The sequence below is a fragment of the Aquarana catesbeiana genome, linkage group LG03 (genome assembly GCF_042186555.1).
Source record: "Aquarana catesbeiana isolate 2022-GZ linkage group LG03, ASM4218655v1, whole genome shotgun sequence".
Taxonomy (NCBI): domain Eukaryota; kingdom Metazoa; phylum Chordata; class Amphibia; order Anura; family Ranidae; genus Aquarana; species Aquarana catesbeiana.
Window position 1 is genome coordinate 474613490 of NC_133326.1, and position 19575 is coordinate 474633064.

Genomic DNA, 19575 nt, shown 5'->3' on the forward strand with positions numbered 1-19575 from the left:
TGTATTATACATTAAACAGATGGCTTAGATATACAACTGAGCTAAATTTTTCAGATAAAACACAGAATGTTCCTTACAAAAAAAATAGAATGAATACATTTCACATACTTCAGCTATATATATAAACTTTGGTTCCCTGTTGATTTCTAGCTTTGTCTTACCATATGTTGAATACAATAAATAAATTATTAAAGAAAGAAAGGCAGCCCAGAGGATGCTTCTTGCAGGTTAGGACCCAACTATAAGCAGGTAATAAAAAAAAATGGCTTTTATAGAATATATATGAAAGATAAGCATTCAAATTTTTTTTTTAAATTCTTTTTATTCACATTTTGCTTACTAACAACAATAACAAAACCCCAATAATAAGCCCCCTCCCTCTTCCCTATTGTGCAATGCCCCAAAAATTCCAGACAGTCTAACACAATTTCTTGCCCTTTCAGCATACTTACTGTAGATTGGTTTAACAATGCCAACATAGGTAGAATCTAAAGCAGCAACTACAAACATTTAGCTGCAGTTAAGCCTATCAGGCCTCTTCAGTTATTGTAAATTCCTTTTATGCGACGTGCAATTCATCAGATACACAGTAACACAGTAAGTTATACAGTAGCATCCGAGGAGAGCCAGCATTGCCATATCTTCTCAAATTTTTTTGGGCAAGCATTCAAATTTTTGATTCATTTTGCGTGAGGTGGGGGTTCCTACCTTCAGTCTGCCAGAGAGGCCAAAAGTCACAGCAATGAGTGAACATCTTATGCGAAAGAACTTGCAGGAGGAACTCCTGGGTTTGGGTGTCTTTGAAATGCTGATGAGTAATATCTATGGATTGCAATGATCTTTAATAAGCTTCAACAATCACAATCAGACTTATATTAATATAATGTTTGGTATTTATCACCTTTATTGTAACTTTTGATCCACTTGACCTAATCGGATTCTCCAGGGTGGCAGAATAAGCAGTTCAGTTTAGACTTCTCTTTTCATGGGTTCAAGCTGTGGAATCTAAAACGTTCCTTACCATAGTATGTTGTGTTTCAAATGTAAAGGTTCCTTTTAAATTGATATACTTTACATATAAGCAGCCCTCCAGGGGTAATCTGTAGGCAAAGGTTCTTATTACTTTCTGTGGAACATACATAACAAAACTCTCCAGGATCAACCCACAGATTTTATCCTAGATCAGTAAAATAGTGTATTATCAGAGAGGTCAACGGGGATGGGTCAGAAGATAAAATGGTGCACAAACCCCTGTGGTACCAAAGTTTAAGAGAGGCGAGCGTCAGTGGCGAAGGAGCGGGTAATGTGCATAGTCGTGTCTGTATCCCCATAGGAAAGCCCGTAGATCTACAGGGGCCAAATCTTGCTCTATTGAGACCGATGCCTTCAGGAAGGGACGAGGAAACCAATCCAGAATGCATGCCATATGGGTGGCTTTGTAGTAGAGATCAAAGTCAGGGAGACCCGCCCCACCTTGTAATTGCGGGAGGGTAAACAATTTGTATTTAACCCTAGGGAGCCCACGGTTCCACATGAATCTGATAGCAAAGGAACGTAAGGAGGTGAGGAAGGATTTGGGGACTATGATAGGGATAGGTTGGAAAAGGTATAAAAGTTTGGGCAGGGTGTCCATTTTGAGAGTGTTGATCCGCCCGAACCACAGTAAGGGGCATCCTCCCCATTCTTCCAGATCCTTTGTATGCGGGAGAGTAGGGGAACATAGTTCAGAGAAAATAGGAGAGAGTAGAGGGGATAGTAACCCCTAGGTATGATATCCCCTTCATTTGCCATTGGAAAGAGAAATTTGATCTCAATGAGGACAGCGTAGAGGCAGGGAGGGATATGTTGAGAGCTTCCGTTTTGGCTATGTTAAGTTTAAAGTTACTGAGGGAACCGAACCGGCGGAATTCCAGGAAGAGAGATGGTAGTGAGATATGTGGATTTTGTATATATACTAAGAGGTCATCAGCATATAGGGATAGCTTGTGGGAGGAAGGTGTTTAGATCCCATGGATGGAGGGGTTCTGACGTATGGCACAGGCTAGGTGTTCTATAATGATGACAAACAAAAGGGGGGAGAGGGGGCAGCCCTGTCGTGTACCAATCGAGATATCAAATGGTTCTGAGGCAGTGCCGTTTACTAGTACTGAGGCTGAGGGCTGGGAGTACAATGACATCACTTTAGTGATAAAGGTTGTTTCTAGGCCTAGTTCGAGTGAGAGTCGTAAGAATCTCCAATTAGCCCTATCAAATGCCTTCTCTGTGTTGAAGGATAGAAGGCAAGCTTTCAAATCTTTGCACTGTATAAAAGAGATGAGGTAGATCATTTTAGTGGTATTGTCCCTTGCCTCGTGGAAACAAACCCCACCTGGTCATTATGTATCTCTCCTAGAAGGAGGGGGGACAAGCGGGTGGCTAATACCTTTGCGAACAATTTAAGGTCTATGTTGAGCAAAGATATCGGCCGATAGCTACTACATTGGGAAGGATCTTTGTCTTGTTTCGGTATTATGGAAATGTTGGCAGATAATAACCCTTTGGAGGGTAGTCTTCAGAGGGCTTTAATGCACAAGGCTGATGCACCCGTTGTTTGCTCTATGGTTGCAGTTTGTCCAGACTACCCCAGTCTTGAGAGGGCACTAAAGCGTAGCATATTCGTGCAAGCCGGATTGACATACAGTAAGTGCCTGCAACAATTGAGAGCCACATCTAAGTGCAGGAGGTTGTTTGTGTGTTCTCAGCTTGAGTGTCCAGTTATCTGTTTGTTCTACATTATGGACAGTGTTTCGCAAACATGCGGTTGGTCCTTAGCTACATTTTAAAGCTGAGCCATAGGAAGCAATGTTATTGGTGGCAGTGGGTAGTGGATGGGCACAGCAAGCCTTATAGTACTAAGTATAGCGTTGTGCTTTCTTGCATGTGCAAGGCATCATCAATGACCCACTCCCCCCCTACATTTTCACTATATTGTCAGTTGCTAGGGTGCCATTCTAGTCAGCTGCTGGCAAACTCTACAAGAGAAACGAGATAGATGAAGTAGTAATTTCACCATGCCATCTTCCTGGGACCTTTGTTTGGATTGGGTAAGGGAAGGCAGAAATATTTGGAGACAGGGAAGCCATTTTGACCAGCATGTGTTGTGCCACATTTGGAACAGAATAGTATGAACTGTAAATAAAAATTACAAAGAAAGTAGCAAAAAAAATTACAAAGTTAAAGTTTTGTGAGCCATTGTAGAAATATAGAAACAAAGTGTTAAGCTAGCAAGAAGAGGAAAAAAACAATAACAGCAAGCCCCATCCACCGATAAAATAAGAAATTAATGTAGAACTAGAATGGTCTTGGGAACCACTGATTATGGAAAGGTGGAGTGACAGCAGTAGTTCTCCTGATTTTAGATAGCAGGTGAGTCAATTTTTAAGTTGGTTGGCGTTAACCTTTGCATATGACCCTGAAGAATACAATGTCCTTGTTGACAAAGCATATTCCAGCTACACTGTGATGAAATAATTATTCTCTGAATACATTTTCTTTTTTGTGCGTAGACACAATATGGATTATAAAACACTTCATTCTTCTCCAGAGGAAGTACATAATGTGGTGGTTAAACATCCGCAGCAGAGAAGGATAATGCGAATGAGCAGGGGAAACCTTTGAAGTCTTTCTCATTTTATGCGAACAATCATTCATGGCTGAGAATCATAAAACATTTTGTGCTGAATTTATTAAATGTGTCAGCAATGATTCTTCATTGCTGATTTTTAAAATGGTCGGGTTAAGGTTTGGAAAGACAGATCTATAGATAATTGTTCTCTTTAAAGAATAAGTGTCATCTTTGTTCAGGTCAAAAATTCTGTTCTTGAAAGGAAGGGGATAAAAACCTATTTTTTCCTGTCTGTGTAATTTGTGATATTTCACTTCCTGTCTTAGAAAAGTGCAGAAATCTCTCTGAAGTGAAAGGAAATCCTCTATTAGACACTTGTCACTGGAACTGTTGTTCCCGTTGGAAGATTTCTCCTCACCTCCTGTTCTGGAGAAAACTGTAAAATTTTGGAATTCTTAACCTCCCTGGCGGTATGATTATTTCGGATTTTAGGTGCTGAAAGCGGTACAATTATTTTGCATGGAAATTTGGCGTTTTATATTGTAGGTCTGTAAATCTTAACAATAACACACTTAAATCTGTCCAAACCAGAGTCTAGTAGATATCCCGGTATGATAAAGTTTGAAACACAAAAACATAAATTATAATATAATAAATAAACATAAATAATAAAAAAAATTAAAAAAAATAGTAATAAAATAAATTTCCCCACAATTCACTATCGCTCAATTCTGCAAGTGTTCTAATTTACTATCGCTGTTTTCTAGCTGGTCTAAAGCCACTTTTGACGTAAAGGGACACTTTTTGGTTGCTATGGACAATCTCCAGTTTCCAGGCAGAAAGAACAGTGTATATCATGTAAAACTGCATGCAGGGCATAGGACAAAGCACTGGGGACAAAAGGGATGTGAAATCATTTCATACAGTACTGTAATCTGTAAGATTACAGTACTGTATGTGTTATGATTTTTACTTTTTTTTTAATTTGCCGCCAGGCTCCGCCCCCATGCGTCGCGCCGCTCGCAGGGAACGGAGCCTGGCACAGAGAGGCTTCGGAGGAGGACGGAGCCCTCGGACACTGCGGGTGACATCGCAGGATCCCGGGGACAAGGTAAGTAACGCCGCCCCAGGATCCTGCAATGCGATCCCGAGTGTGGCTCGGGGTTACCGCTAATGGGACTGAATTTTAACCCCGAGCCACACTCGGGAAAACCGCCAGGGAGGCTACTAAAAGAGTATGCTGTTGACATTGATCACAAGGACCAACAAAGGGGGGATCTTCCCAGCAATAACCTAACATAGCGTATAACCTTTCCACACTCCATCCAAAACTTCCAAATTTTTGCTTAGAGGCACACTTCAGTGATTGCTAACAATTATTTCCACTTGTGCAAAGTCCTAACACTTAAAGTGGTTTTAAAGGCTAAAGGTTGTTTACCTTCAATAGCCTAGGTTGTCCTGAGACTCTCCCTCTTCATTGGCTGAGACAGCAGCGGGGGCCCATTGGCTCTCACTTCTGTCAATTACAGTCAGTGAGCCAATGAGGGAAGAGCGGGGGGCGGGGCCGAGCCGCAGCTCTATGTGTCTTATGGACACATAGAGCAGTGGCTCGGGAGCAAGCACACAGCGGTGCCACCAGGGCAGATGGCTTTCTCTGGGGGCACTGCTCGGGGGGAGGAGCCAGGAGTGCCAGCAGGGTACCCGAAAAGAAATGAGCTGCTCTGTGCAAAACCACTGCACAGAGCAGGTTAGTAAAGCGGTAACTTTAAAGCAGTATTAAACCCAAAAACAAAAATGTAATATGTATTGCAGCTTACCAATCATTAGATGTGGTGGCTGCATCAGTTCTCTTTTTGTAGGCTTTTTCCCTCTGTTTTCACCTGGCCAGTAACACATTTGATGTATTAGAGTGCCTTCATTCTGGATGAAGGAGCACAGGGGGGCACCATTGGACAGCAGCATTGTCAGTCTGGGGGAGAGGAGTATTATGAAACGTACACACGGTCTGACTTTTCGACCGGATTGGTCCGAAAGACTTTCCGACGGACTTTTGACAGACTTCCGCCGACTTTTTTTTACGAACAGACTTGCCTACACACGACCGGACTTTCAGGCAGACTATGTCTGCCGGTCTTCCCGACGGAGTTACTACGGACTTTCCAAATGAACGGACTTGCCCACACATAAACAAGTCCGTTCATTTTGAACGTGACTCGGGTACGACGGGACTAGAAAAGGAAGTCAATCTCGCCGCTTTTATCAGCGAGATTGACACCTTGCAAGCCCCGTCGTGGGGGCATACCAGGCCCTTAGGTCTGGTATGGATTTTAAGGGGAACCCCCTGCGCTGAAAAAATGGCGTGGGGTCCCCCCAAAATCCATACCAGACCCCTATCCGAGCACACAGCCCGGCCGGTCAGGAAAGGGGGTGGGGACGAGCCAGCGCCCCCCTCCTGAACTGTACCAGGCCGCATGCCCTCAACATGGGGGGGTGGGTGCTTTGGGGGAGGGGGGGCCCTGCGGCCCCCCCTCCCCCAAAGCACCTTGTCCCCATGTTGATAAGGACAAGGGCCTTTTCCCAACAACCCTGGCCGTTGGTTGTCGGGGTCTGCGGGCGGGGGGCTTATCGGAATCCGGGAGCCCCCTTTAATAAGGGGGCCCCCAGATCCCAGCCCCCCACCCTATGTGAATGAGTATGGGGTACATCGTACCCCTACCCATTCACCTAGGGAAAAAGTATCAATAAAAAAAACACACTACACAGGTTTTTAAAGTAATTTATTAGACAGCTCCGGAGGTCTTCTTCCGCTCTCTACAGCCTCTTCTCCCTGTGTCTGGTTCTTCTCCCGCTGTCCGGCCTCTTCTCCCGGTGTTCGACCTCTTCTCCCGGTGTCCGGTTCTTCTGCCGGCTCCTCCACTATCTTCTGCCGCTCTTTTGCTAGCGGTGGCCCGGACTTCTGAGTCGTCTTGTTCCCTCTTCTCTTCTTCCGATGTTGACACGACGCTCTCTCCCACTGTAATGCTGTCTGAGCACTCCACAATGGCTTATATAGGCGGTGACCCCGCCCCCTTATAACGTCACAGTCCCTGGGCATGCTGGGACGTCATAAGGGGGCATGGTCAACATCACCTGGTGACCACGCCCCCTCATGGACTGCTGTCCATTAAATATCTAGAACATTAAAAACACTTCTAACATCATCCAACAAATTAATAAAAATATAATACTGGTGAGGGTTGCTTATAACAAGTATCTCCTGTTTTTGTAGTTTTGTTTTAACAGTTTGTTTATCCCCTTAATGTTCATGTAAACCAAACAATGAACTTGATACCTCTTTGCGATGCATTAACCTAATTTTAAACCTCCAACCCCCACCCCCACCCCATAATAAAAAAAAAACATTCAAGAGGTGGCAGGATCACCACCTGATAGTGGTCCTTTAATATCGCTGTGATTTCAGGTGGCATTATAACTTAAAAATGTCAGCAAAAAGGTTGAATCTCCAGTTATTTTGTCCTGACCTCTGACCCTTTAAGTGCCCTTTTTCCAAAGACCATTTGCTTTTAATTTTACAGATCAACATGGTAGAGCACCAGACAGAGGATGAGAAACAACATCAACAGCAGAACCCTTATATGCTCTTCCTGCTGGTTTTAGTCTTCTTCCTCACAGGACTTGTTGGTTTTCTGATCTGCCATATCCTGAAGAAGAAAGGCTATCGATGTCGGACATCACCCGAGGAGCTGGACCCCGAGATGAAGGAAGATTTGAGCAAAGAACAAGACCGTAAGTATGAGACACAGACAGCTAAACCAATTATTATTCTGTTACAATGTTTACAGGGCAGTCCAGGACTCAGGCTAGCTTAAAACATATAGCTTTGTATAAACATGAGTAACACTGCAGCTTGAAAATGCTCAGTACAGCATTTTTTTTACTGATCTAAATTTAAGCCCATTGTTTACAATATGACGGTATACAGAGGCGCCTAAGCAAGTGCTGCGTTTTGATCAGTAGAAACAAATGCAGAACTCTGAGTTCAGTTATTTTCTATCCATAACAAACAAAAGAAATGTCTGGGCTATAGCTACACTTTAAATCCCTAACGTATTATGCTAAGAAGCTGTAGGGCCGATCCACTGAAATTGAAGAGAAATAAAACAGCACACAATGGCAGTTGCATCCCATAGCACCTGATCAAATTCTTGTTTAACTTATCCCCAAAAATAGGCAGAGATTGGTTCCTGTTAGTTACAATTTAGATTGCACGCTTCCCTGCCAACCTACCATGTATACTGCAGCACAGTTAAACCTGGTGACCACAGAGGACTTCTGTGTATTTTTGGCACAGCCAAACAAACTACTCTTCCTCCTCCAGGCCCAGATGGAACTTGTGCCTTCAACTGAGGCTCCACTGCAGAGTCACAGGCTTGGGCTTGCACAGACAGGAGTCAGCATATATGATGAGATGCTCTATGACACTGTTATATGCACTGTTGTCCACTCCCACTGAAATGATGGCAAAGCCACAAGGCTTCCTCCAGTCTTCTCTGGCTGATACTGGTACTAGTAGAGAAGTTGGAGCCTTGTGTGCCCATGGCAGCCAGAGCAGGCCAGCAGAAGAACCCCCGCATCTCCACCCCATCCCAGGAGCCGGCTGGAGTGCAAGACAGTGCACTTCTGCTGAGTCGCAGCCCCCATCTGCTACAAGTCTAGGGCCTGGCTCGTTGTTATGAACCCTGCCACTAATTATACATAAAACAGAGTTAAAAGCACAAATACATGCTTACATGCCCTGTTTCCCCTTTCATAAACTTTATGTCCTTGCCTTGCATTTTGCCTGTGAACATTCTAGGGTATTCTACTATTCCAAGAATAGTTGATTTCTTAGCTTAGCTACTGGCTCTTCATTCCACCTGAAGCATCAGAGCCCTCAGCTGCAGTTCCCAACATGGCGTCGCTAGGGATCTTTTGACAGCCCCAAGGCCCTCAGAGAGCGCTGGCCCAGCAGGTGAGAGGATCTGCTGAGGAGACAAGTGTTGCTTCTGTCCATGCAGCTGCCCACTCCCTATACTAAGCAGCCATCTGCTGTTTCTTTCCAACCAGCCGCTCTTTGCTTTGTTCCCATTTTTGCACAGTCATTGGCCATGTGCTTGTAGTTTCTATGGCAACTGATGCTTTCTCCGCTCCCAACATGTCTCCTGTGTAATTTCATGATAGGATTTCAAGATTCACTATCTGCTTGGTGCCAGTGATCTCAAAGATAAGATGGCAGTGTCCAGCAGCAATCTTATCACATTTTAAAACGAAAAAAGGAGATGTCTGAAGTAATTAAATATCAGAACTTTCAGGACTTTTTTTCAACAAAGCTTTTACTGAGTCAAGATAAATTATAAGAATGGTGATCAAATATACAGTAGTCACAGTGTCATAAAAGAATAACGCAATAAAATGACAGATAAAACATTACCATTGTTTTTCATACATTCAGACACCATACTCTTATTTGCCTTTTTGTGGGGCCATGTATGGCTCAAAGTAAAAATCTATTTTGCTTATCCTTCCCTCCACTTGCCTTACACCTGCACATAAAATCCAGTTTAATTTTTCCTTTTTAAAATTCCATAAAAACTTTAGTTTAGTAGTTTTATGGCCATAGTATATATTTTTATTTTTAACATCGGCATTGTAATAGCATTACAAACCACAGTTGTTTATTGACAATCCTATATAAACTTACTTTAGAAATCTCCTTTCATGTTGTGAGTTCTGCTGGTCATCTCTTTCCACAACTTTCTGGATGCTCTGCATGCTTTTCAGCTTCTAGTCTGCTGTTTCAATTTCAAAGGACTACATATCCCATGGTACCTTGCTGCCTGCAAGCAGTGATTCCTATACTGACTTTGTCTCCTAAAACTCCTCCTCTCAACACCTCTGTAGTTCAGAAGGCAGGCTCTGTACACATGGTGAATATTTGTCACAGAATTCAAGGAAGTAAATGTGTTTACATTTTGACTGTAGATACACTTTCAAACACAGACATGTTTCCTAATATAAACATCTGAGGAAGTGAAAACCACGGCTACATACAACATAACTGGAAAAAAAAACATTTTTATTATTAAAATCTTTCTTTCCATAGTCTTTCAGGTACTAAATACAACAAACACAAACTGTGTATGAGTAATTAGCGGAAAAAGGGGGACAGTCTCTTTAAATAGCCTGCTTTCCAAGGGGGGGTGGACTTTTTTTCCAGGGTCTTCTTGCCAGTCATGTGACACACAGGGTCTTTTTATTCTTTGCCTTTTCTCCAGTGGTGGACAGTCTGCTAAGTGTGGCTAACATTGTGACATCAGTGACATTCACTAGTGCATTGTACTATGAGCCCACACTGACCTGGTGTGGTCATGAAAGCCTGGGCTCATAGGAAATGGTTTGAATGACACAGGTGCTGACTAGGGATGGGCCGAACACCCCCAGTTCGGTTCACACCAGAACATACCGAACAGGCAAAAAAATTCGGCAGAATACGTGAACACCGTAAAAGTCTATGGGACACGAACATGAATAATCAAAAGTGCTAATTTAAAAGGTTTTTATGCAAGTTATTGTCATAAAAAGTGCTTGGGGACCCGGGTCCTGCCCCAGGGGACATGTATCAATGAAAAAAAGCAGTGATTTTAACCACTAGGCGTCCACGCTATAGCCGAAAGACGGCTACAGCGCAGACTCCAATTGCCGGGAGGGCGTCCCTGGACGTCCTCCTGTTTACTTCCGCGTTGCGTGCTCCCGCGGGCGCGCATCGGGGTAGTTTTATGCTGGCCGTGTCCCTTGGACACAGCCAGTCACAGATCGCTGAAAATGGGCAATCATAGTGGCCGTTTTCAGCGCGATCGGCGGTGCCAATGAGAGACGATCTCATATGTAAACATATGAGATCATCTCTCATCGCCAGCTCTCCCTCCTCACACAGAGACAGCATGTGAGGAGGGAGAGCGAACCGCTGTGGCGGTAAGTGAACAGAAAAAAAAAACGAAAAAAAAGTGTCCCTGCCATCTGCCCCTGCCATCTGTCCTGCCATCTGTCCTGCCATTTGCCCTTGCCATCTGTCCTGCCATCTGTCTCTGCCATCTGTCCCTGCCATCTGTCCTGCCATCTGTCCCTGCTGTCATGTCCCTGTCATCTGTCCCTAGTGCCATCTGTCCCTAGTGCCATCTGTCCCCAGTGCCACGTATAAGTGCCATCTGTCATCAGTGCCACATAGTGCCATCTGTCATCAGTGCCACCTGTCAGTGTCACGTGCCATCTGTCATCAGTGCCATCTGTCATCAGTGTCATCAGTGCCATCTGTCATCAGTGTCATCAGTGCCACGTATTAGTGCCATCTGTCATCAGTGCCACGTATTAGTGCCATATGTCATCAGTGCCACGTATTAGTGCCATCTTTCATCAGTGCCACGTGTCATCAGTGCCACATATTAGTGCCATCTGTCATCAGTGCCATCTGTCATCAGTGCCACGTGTCATCAGTGCCACATATTAGTGCCATCTGTCATCAGTGTCACGTGTCATCAGTGCCACGTATTAGTGCCATCTGTCATCAGTGCCACGTATTAGTGCCATCTGTCATCAGTGTCATGTAATAGTGCCATCTGTCATCAGTGCCACATCAGTGTCAGTGCCACGTATCAGTGCCATCTGTCATCAGTGCCACATCAGTGCCACGTATCAGTGCCATTTGTCATCAGTGCCACGTCAGTGTCACATGTCATTGTCCTGGTTCTCCAGGGCCTTCAAAAGTGTAATAGGTAGTCAACAAATTAGATGTGTAATTTATGCTCCTAGAACACGTGATTGTGCTCCCTGCATGTTGGGCCTCTGTATGTGGCCAGGCTGTGAAAAAGTCCCACACATGTGGTATCACTATACTTAGGAGGAGTAGCAGAATGTATCTTGGGGCGTTATTTGTGGTATATACATGCCATGTGAGAGAAATAACCTATTACAATGACAATTTTGTGGGGGGAAAAAAAAAAAATCTTCATTTTGCAAAGAATTGTGGGAAAAAATGACAACATCATGCATCTAACTAAATACCTTGGAATGTCTACTTTTAAAAAAGGGGTCATTTGGGGGGTGTTTGTACTTTCCTGACTTGTTCAGGTCGCAAGAAATGAGATAGGCCGTCAGTACATCAGGTGTGATCAATTTTTTATGATTTGCACCATAACTTGTAGACTCTCTAACTTTCACAAAGACCAAATAATATCCACTAATTTGGGTTATTTTTACCAAAGATATGTAGCATTATAAATTGTGGCCAAAATTTATGAAGAAAAATTACTAATTTGCAAAATTTTATCACAGAAACAAAGAAAAATGCGTTTTTTTCAAAATTTTCGGTCTTTTTTCATTTATAGCGCAAAAAATAAAAAACCCAGAGGTGATCAAATACCACCAAAATAAAGCTCTATTTGTATGAAAAAAAGGACAAAAAGTTCATTTGGGTACATTATTACATGACTGAGTAATTGTCATTCAAAGTGTGAGAGCGCTGAAAGCTGAAAATTGGTCTGGTCACGAGGGGGGTTTAAGTGCCCAGTTGTCAAGTGGTTAATAATGCTTAAAGTGAAACAATAAAAGTGAAATATTCCTTTAAATTTCATACCTGGGGGGTTTAGAACAGTCCCTGCACAAAATGACATTTCTAAAGGAAAAAAAGTCATTTAAAAGTACTCGCAGCTATAATGAATTGTCAGCAATACAGATAAAAGAAGTCATTGAAAAAAATGGCATGGGATCTCCCCAATCCATTACCAGGCCCTTTGGGTCTGGTATGAGTATTAAGGGGAACCCCGAACCAAAATTTAAAAAAAAAATTGCATGGGGGTCCCCCCAAATTTCATACCAGGCCCTTCAGGTCTGGTATGGATATTAAGGAGAACCCCGCGCCAAAATTTATTTTAAAAAATGGCGTGGGGGTCCCCCTCAAAATCCATAACAGACCTGAGATTTTAAGGAGAACCCTGCGCTAAAATAAAAAAAAAAATGGCGTGGGGGTCCACCCAAAAATCCATACCAGACCCTTATCTGAGCACACAACCTGGCAGGCTGCAAGAAAAGAGGGGGGACAAGAGAGCGCCCCCCCCCCCCTCCTGAACTGTACCAGGCCACATGCTCCTGGTACTTTTAAATGACTTTTATTCCTTTAGAAATGTCATTTTGTGCAGGGACTGTTCTAAACACGGGAAAAATGCGCCACTTTACAGGCATACTATAGACACCCCCAGGCACGAAATGTAAAGGAATATTTCACTTTTATTGTTTCACTTTAAGTATTATTAAAATCACTGCTCCCGAAAAAACGGCTGTTTTTAAAACTTTTTTTGCATTGATACATGTCTCCTGGGGCAGGACCCAGGTCCCCAAACACTTTTTATGACTATAACTTGCATATAAGCCTTTAAAATGAACACTTTTGATTTTTCATGTTAATGTCCCATAGACTTTAACAGTGTTCCGGCGGTTTTTGAATTTGCCCCAAACACCGCATATTGTTCGGTGTTCTGCAGAAAACCCGAACAACCAAAGTTCGGCCCGAACTTATGCTCGGGCCGAACTGTTCGCCCATCCCTAGTGCTGACATGGTAGTAGAACAAAGTATTGTGTCTTATGCAGAAAATTGGGCAATGGGATTTTTAGTTTAGTTTCCAAAGTGGAGTTCTGCTTTAAATATTTTCACAGTTCTAAAAAATCTCTGTGAGCTGTTACTGTTCAAATGGTTATAAATGCACCTTTCTATACATGTTATAGTTTGTCTTCCAAATCATCTTGACTGAAGGAAAAAGATCAAGGGGGATCAATTTAACTAAAAAAAAATTACACTGAACAGTAGTGCACAAAAAACAGTTTTACATAATATAGAGATCAGTAGGGGCAAAGGAGTGAGGCTTGGAATTCCAGACTCTCATCAGTCTGAATTTGAACACATGGCATCCTAAAAAAGGAAAAAGACCTCCTACATGCATGCAGTTCAAAACATGCTGAGGTGGCTAGATGGCCAAAGGTAATTCATTTGTGGCCTATCACACTGTGTTCATCTAGAAGGAACCAATCAGCTTTGGCCTTAAGTTAGGTGGTCTACTTGGGTACACACGGGAGGGAGATAGATCTGGAGGGTTTAGGGAGAGCTTGGAAAAGTATAGAAATTATTTTAGAAGGGTAGAAGTTGTGTTAGAAGAAAGGGAGAAAGTAACAGAGTGGGCTAGATGTGTAGGAAACAAAGGGGAGGATAGGAATGTTGGGTAGGGTAGGGAATAGGTAGGGTACAAACATGGGAAGAGGCGGAAGTGATTTGATCCAAGTGGATGAAAAAATAGATCTGGGCAGGTGATGATGGTATAGGGATGGGCTCTGGGAGAAGAAAAGGGGGCCAGAACCCCCCTGCACATCTTGGGGAGCAAAATGGGCATGGGTAGCATTCCCCACGCCATCCAATGTTGAGGGTTCAATCATATTTGAAATAGAAAAGAGAGTCTTGGGTCAGACAACACCTGTGATGTTGAAAGATGGTAGGCTAACCCTGACTAGACAGAGGATTAGTATGTGAATAAATGAGGAGGTTTCAGTGTATTTGAACACATGCATATGAAACAGGAAATGTATCAATAGCCAAAGCTTGTTTTTTGTTGTGTGAATAATATTTCTAATTTACATTAGAGCAGCGATTTCAAACCTTTTTCACACCACAATAAATCTTTGAATGTTGGTACCACATAGCATCAGGCATTATGAAAACACTAGATTATCACAGTGTGTTTACCTCTGTCACAAGGGAAATGTGCAAAAGTACTATATAGAACAATGACTAGAGAATTGCTGATATACTTGAAAAGCTTGTGCATCTTGACATATCTGGAGCTTCTCAGGGGAAGCAATTAGGCACCGCCATATCCTTTCATGATGTTGACACTGTCAACTAAAGGAAGGAAGGAAAGGTGCACATTATACAATAAGAGCTGACAGAAAATCTAAGGTGGAATACACTTGCATAGATTAGTTTCTTAGTAAGGTAACTATTTAGTGCTCTGGAAAAACGTTAACGGACTTTGTTGCATGTTAAGAGGGCATCAGCCATATGACAATATGAAGCCAGCTTACAACTATTTATTCCCTTGTTGGATTGCATCAGGTATTCCTTATGCCCTGTACACACGACCAGTTTTCCCGTCGGAATAAACTCTGAAGGTTTTTCTGACGGAGTTCTGACAGAATTCCGCTCAAGCTGTCTTGCATACGCACGGTCACACCAAATTCCGACCGTCCAGAACGCGGTGATGTACAACATGTACGACGGGACTACAAAACGGAAGTTCAATAGCCAGTAGCCAATAGCTTCTGTCTTGTACTTGCTTCAGAGCATGCGTTGTTTTTGGTACGTCGGAACAGCATACAGACAAGCGTTTTTCCCGATAGGAATTGGTTCTGTCGGAAAAATTTAGAACTTGTTCTCTTTCTAGGTCCGTCAGAATTTTCGACGTAAAAAGTCAGATGGGGCACGATCGGAATATACGATGAAAAGCTCCCATCTGACTTTTTCTGTCCGACATTCTGCTCGTGTGTACACGGCATAAGAATTTTATACGCTTTAATTCAAGCACATAAAAGTATGCTTCATGCATGCTAAAGTGGCCTATCAACCAATTATATCATGTCACTTTATTATGACTTATGACTCAAGGCAAGTGTGGCTCATGACATCTCCAAAGGGCTGCGTAATAAAGTAGTTTTAAACCGAATCGACAGCCGGAGTCAGTTTACTCTCAATAGGGCACAGGCAGGACCAACCAAGTAAAACAGAACATCAGCATACAGAAATATAATAGTAACAGGACAAATGTCATTTAAACAAATTAGATTCAAATTCTGACTACTTTATTAATTCCAAAGGGAAATTATTGAAACCCATGCCGCACTCAACAAAGACAACACAATCACGGCAATAAACAGAACAAGACACAAAGACACAACGAAATTCCCAATAACAGCCATTAGCACCAAATGAAACAAATTGAAGCGGAGTTCCACCCAAAAATGGAACTTCCACTTTTTGGAATCCTCCCCCCTCCGGTGTCACATTTGGCACCTTTCAGGGGGCAGGAGGGAGCAGATACCTGTGTAATTCAGGTATTTGCTCCCACTTCCGGACATAGATCAACGCGCTCCCACTATATAGACTGTCCAGTCTATTCTGTAGCTTTCCCTCTGTCTTTTCTCACTTGCTGATTTATTACCATTGCCATACTATTGATTTGTATGTGTTTGTTTTTCTTTTTCCTTTTCCTTTCCCTCAGAGATTTTTTTTTGTTTTGTTTTAACATTTTACCTTCTGCTAAAACTTTTGTGAATCAGTACTGCTTGGACCTTGAAGAAGGGGACAAACTCCGAAAGCTCATCCATGAAAAATGATATGTTAATGCAAATAAAAAAGTATCACGGACAGTACTCAATTTTCTCTTATGGTCAGCAGAAACTAACAGACATCCTGCTAGAACTCAATTAGCTGTTTAAAGCTCTGCAAAGACCTGTGTGCTGGTGTCTGCTATCCCTAAGTTGAGATAACAGGCTCTTTTGAAGTGTGTTAAAGTTAAGGCTATGAAATTCAGGAATTGAAGGAGAAGGGAGGGGTAAGATCACTGGGCTATTATAACAAACATGGCTGAGACCTGAACAATACGGATATTCGCCTTCAGCATTACAGGACATACTCAATATTAAGTGGGTGGTCATGTTATGATGAGTGGCCATAATGTTTTAGCTGATTGGTATATCTCTCAGCACAGGTTTACATTTCTATTTTAGCACAACTTAAGTAATATTGAAGCTTGGTTCAGGGCTGTAGACTAATAGTATGATATGAAAACAGAACTGATCTCTGTTTGTCTTGTGTACAGTCACAGATGAGATGTCGAATGAAGACACTGTTGAACGTATAGTCAAGTGCATTATACAGAATGAAGGTAAGCATTTGTAGCCTGTATTGTGATTGCTTCACTAATTAAGTTAGCAGGTATTTAATAATAGTCTTGTTTTTATTTTTGTCCACTTAAGCAAATGCGGAAGCACTTAAACAAATGCTGGGGGACACAGAAGGAGAGGTGGCCATCGGTCCCAAGTGAGCATGAATTTTTTATCAGTACATAAGTTGTTTGGTAATAAAATACTCTCGAAATGATTTAACCGCTTGCCGCCTGCTCACCGTCATATAAAGGAGGGGAGGTGGGGCTCTCGTTCTAGATGTTGTCCCAGAATGGCCTGGGTCACGCAGCTCGGCGATTGCAGCCGCTCCTTGTCGATTGAGTTGTGTACAACCAGCTTCTTGGAAAATTTTCTCTTGATCAGCGCCACCAGCTACACTGATCAGTGTATTCTAGTGCAGCAGGAGGATTCCCCATCAAAATCGAGTGTGTGTATGGGCGAATTAAGTAATTCTCTTTCAATCAACCCACTGGTTGAACAAAAAAAATAAGGACTAATGTATGGCTAGCCTAGAGCTGCCCATACATTATACATTTTTTTTTTTTCGAATTTCCTTTAGATTTACCCGTCCATTAAGGGCGCACGGATGCCACCTCCCCATCTATGCGTCTGGCCCCCATGCAGGATGCCGGATGCATGAATTCCAATGGTGGGGGGTGTTTTTTTGAAGCACGTGATTAGAGCCAGAGGGTCTAGTAGGCTTCAAAAGAGGGTGGGCTTGGGAGGCAGAGACCACCCAGTTATGTGACAATAGCAAATTAACTGTTTACGCCCCCCCCAAAAAAAAATTACCACCAGCCGCCACTGGATTTACCTTCAACTATGTAGTGCAAGGGCTTGTCTGACTGCATATTAAATGACAGTTTTTAGGTTTGACCTCATATTGTATGGTTTTGGTAAATCTTAGGGAAAGTTGTACCAGAAAATTGTATGATGTATGGCCAGCCTTGGACCCAGTGCTCTTAATAATCAGCACCCAGTACAGACCTGGTTGGACATACCCCTGTCTACCTTTTCAATACAGGTCACTTGTGAATAGGGGTGTGGTATTTATTCAGCTCTGCCAGCATAGACCATTGGAGCGGAAGAGCAGAATGCAAAATTTTCACTGAAGGAAAAAGGTATTTTAAAGAATTTCCAAATTAGTTAACATAACTAGTGGGGATACAAGATCATAAAGAGGTGGGACTTTAATTGGGCTTTAAAGCCTAACTCCAGCCAGGATACAATGAAATGTTCTGACATTTGTTTATTGCTTTTAATACATCATACCATACTGAACAAAGTTCCCTTGTAAGGGTGGGTGCATGGCCAAACAGGCACCATATAAATCCAATTTGCAGAAGAGAGCCAGCACGCCAAGATAATATTACAGACAACAATTCACTAAAGTCGTCTTTCCCAAGGTGAAGCAGAGACCTAAGACATCTCTGCTTCGCCTTGAGAAAGCGGTTCTGTGTATCCATAAAATATTGGTACTGATATGGGATTCTAGTAAATTGTTGTCTAAAATATCATCTTGGTGCTCCGACTCTCTTCTGCAATCTGGGTGTTTATTTCTGTCTGTGACATCATTGGTGAGATTTTCCCTAATTTTTTGCCCCTTTAAAACCCATACAATAAAATATACCACTTTTCCTTCTGCTTCCAATACTGCATTGGGAAAGTTAAATGTGTGGTGACATGTACACATGTACAGAAGACTTTGTCTTTCAGACATTTTGATACATAGGGCCAATTATTTTTGTATAAAAACTTCCATCATATGAAATTTTTAATTTCTTAGTTTTTAAATTTTACAGTTCTTTTTCTCAAAAATATTTTTCTTTTTCTGTGCATACATTTCATTGTTTTGCAAGATTAATATTTATCTAATCAAGCTTAATGAACCTATCTATTTGGAATATTAAATCTTCTTGCATCCTTATAAAATGGATTCATTGTAGGATCCATTATCTCTATTGAATCTATTCCTGCTGCTTATCTCTCTCAGTCATTAATTACCAATACCATTACATAATAAGTTCTAAGAATGTTTTGTTTGAGGCATTTACTGTCCTCACCAACATGACTTTATCATATTATCATTGATCTGTATTGAAAACCAACTGAAAGAACATTTTTGTAAATCCCTGTAGCCTTGAAATAACTTGAAGGAATAATTTTAAATCTCATGATTTGGATAAGGGCAGAGCAGCAAAAGACAAAAAAATACCAGGTGCAAAAATGCATGTAAAATGCATATATAAAATGCATCGCAAAGCAGCAAAAAATGTGTTTAAACACAAATGCATTTTTCAGTTAAAACACTTATTTAAATGTCTGAAGTGACACCAGGCAAAAAAGATTTGTATAGGCCTATATTGCCTTGTCAGTTAAATTAATATTCATACATAAATTATGGGAAAGAGCTGTCCCCTTTACATTTAAATGTGCTAGACCAGTGATTCTCAAATCCTGTCCTCAGGGCCCACTAACAGGCCAGATTTTACGTATTACCTTGGGGAGATGCAGATTAGAATGTGGGGCAAATGCTATCATCCTGTGATGTATTTCAGTTATCTTGCAAACCTGGCCTGTTAGTGGGTCCTGAGGACAGGAGTTGAGAACCACTATGCTAGACCATCTGAACCTAGTAACCAAAAAAATTTGAAAAAAAAATGTGCTTTTCATTGAATCATGTGACAAACACTATGTTAGAAACTAGGGATGGGCCGAACACCCCCGGGTTCGGTTCGCACCAGAACATACCGAACAGGGAAAAAATTTGGCAGAACACACGAACACCGTTAAAGTCTATGGGATACGAACATGAATAATCAAAAGTGCTAATTTTAAAGGCTTATATGCAAGTTATTGTCATAAAAAGTGTTTGGGGACCCGGTTCCTGCCCCAGGGGACATTTATCAATGCAAAAAAAAGCTTAAAGTGAA

The 19575-nt window shown here is 42.1% G+C and overlaps 1 protein-coding gene across 2 annotated transcripts in view; it reads left to right on the forward strand.

The window, feature by feature from the left end:
* RELL2 (RELT like 2) overlaps positions 1–19575 on the forward strand; it is a 141311-nt gene that overhangs the window by 62556 nt on the left and 59180 nt on the right. For both annotated transcript variants that reach the window (XM_073621018.1, XM_073621019.1), the window contains exons 2-4: positions 7180–7390; positions 16558–16623; positions 16715–16778. In XM_073621018.1, the coding sequence (XP_073477119.1) occupies positions 7186–7390; positions 16558–16623; positions 16715–16778 (335 nt within the window). In that variant the 5' untranslated portion in view covers positions 7180–7185. The remainder of the gene's footprint in view (positions 1–7179; positions 7391–16557; positions 16624–16714; positions 16779–19575) is intronic.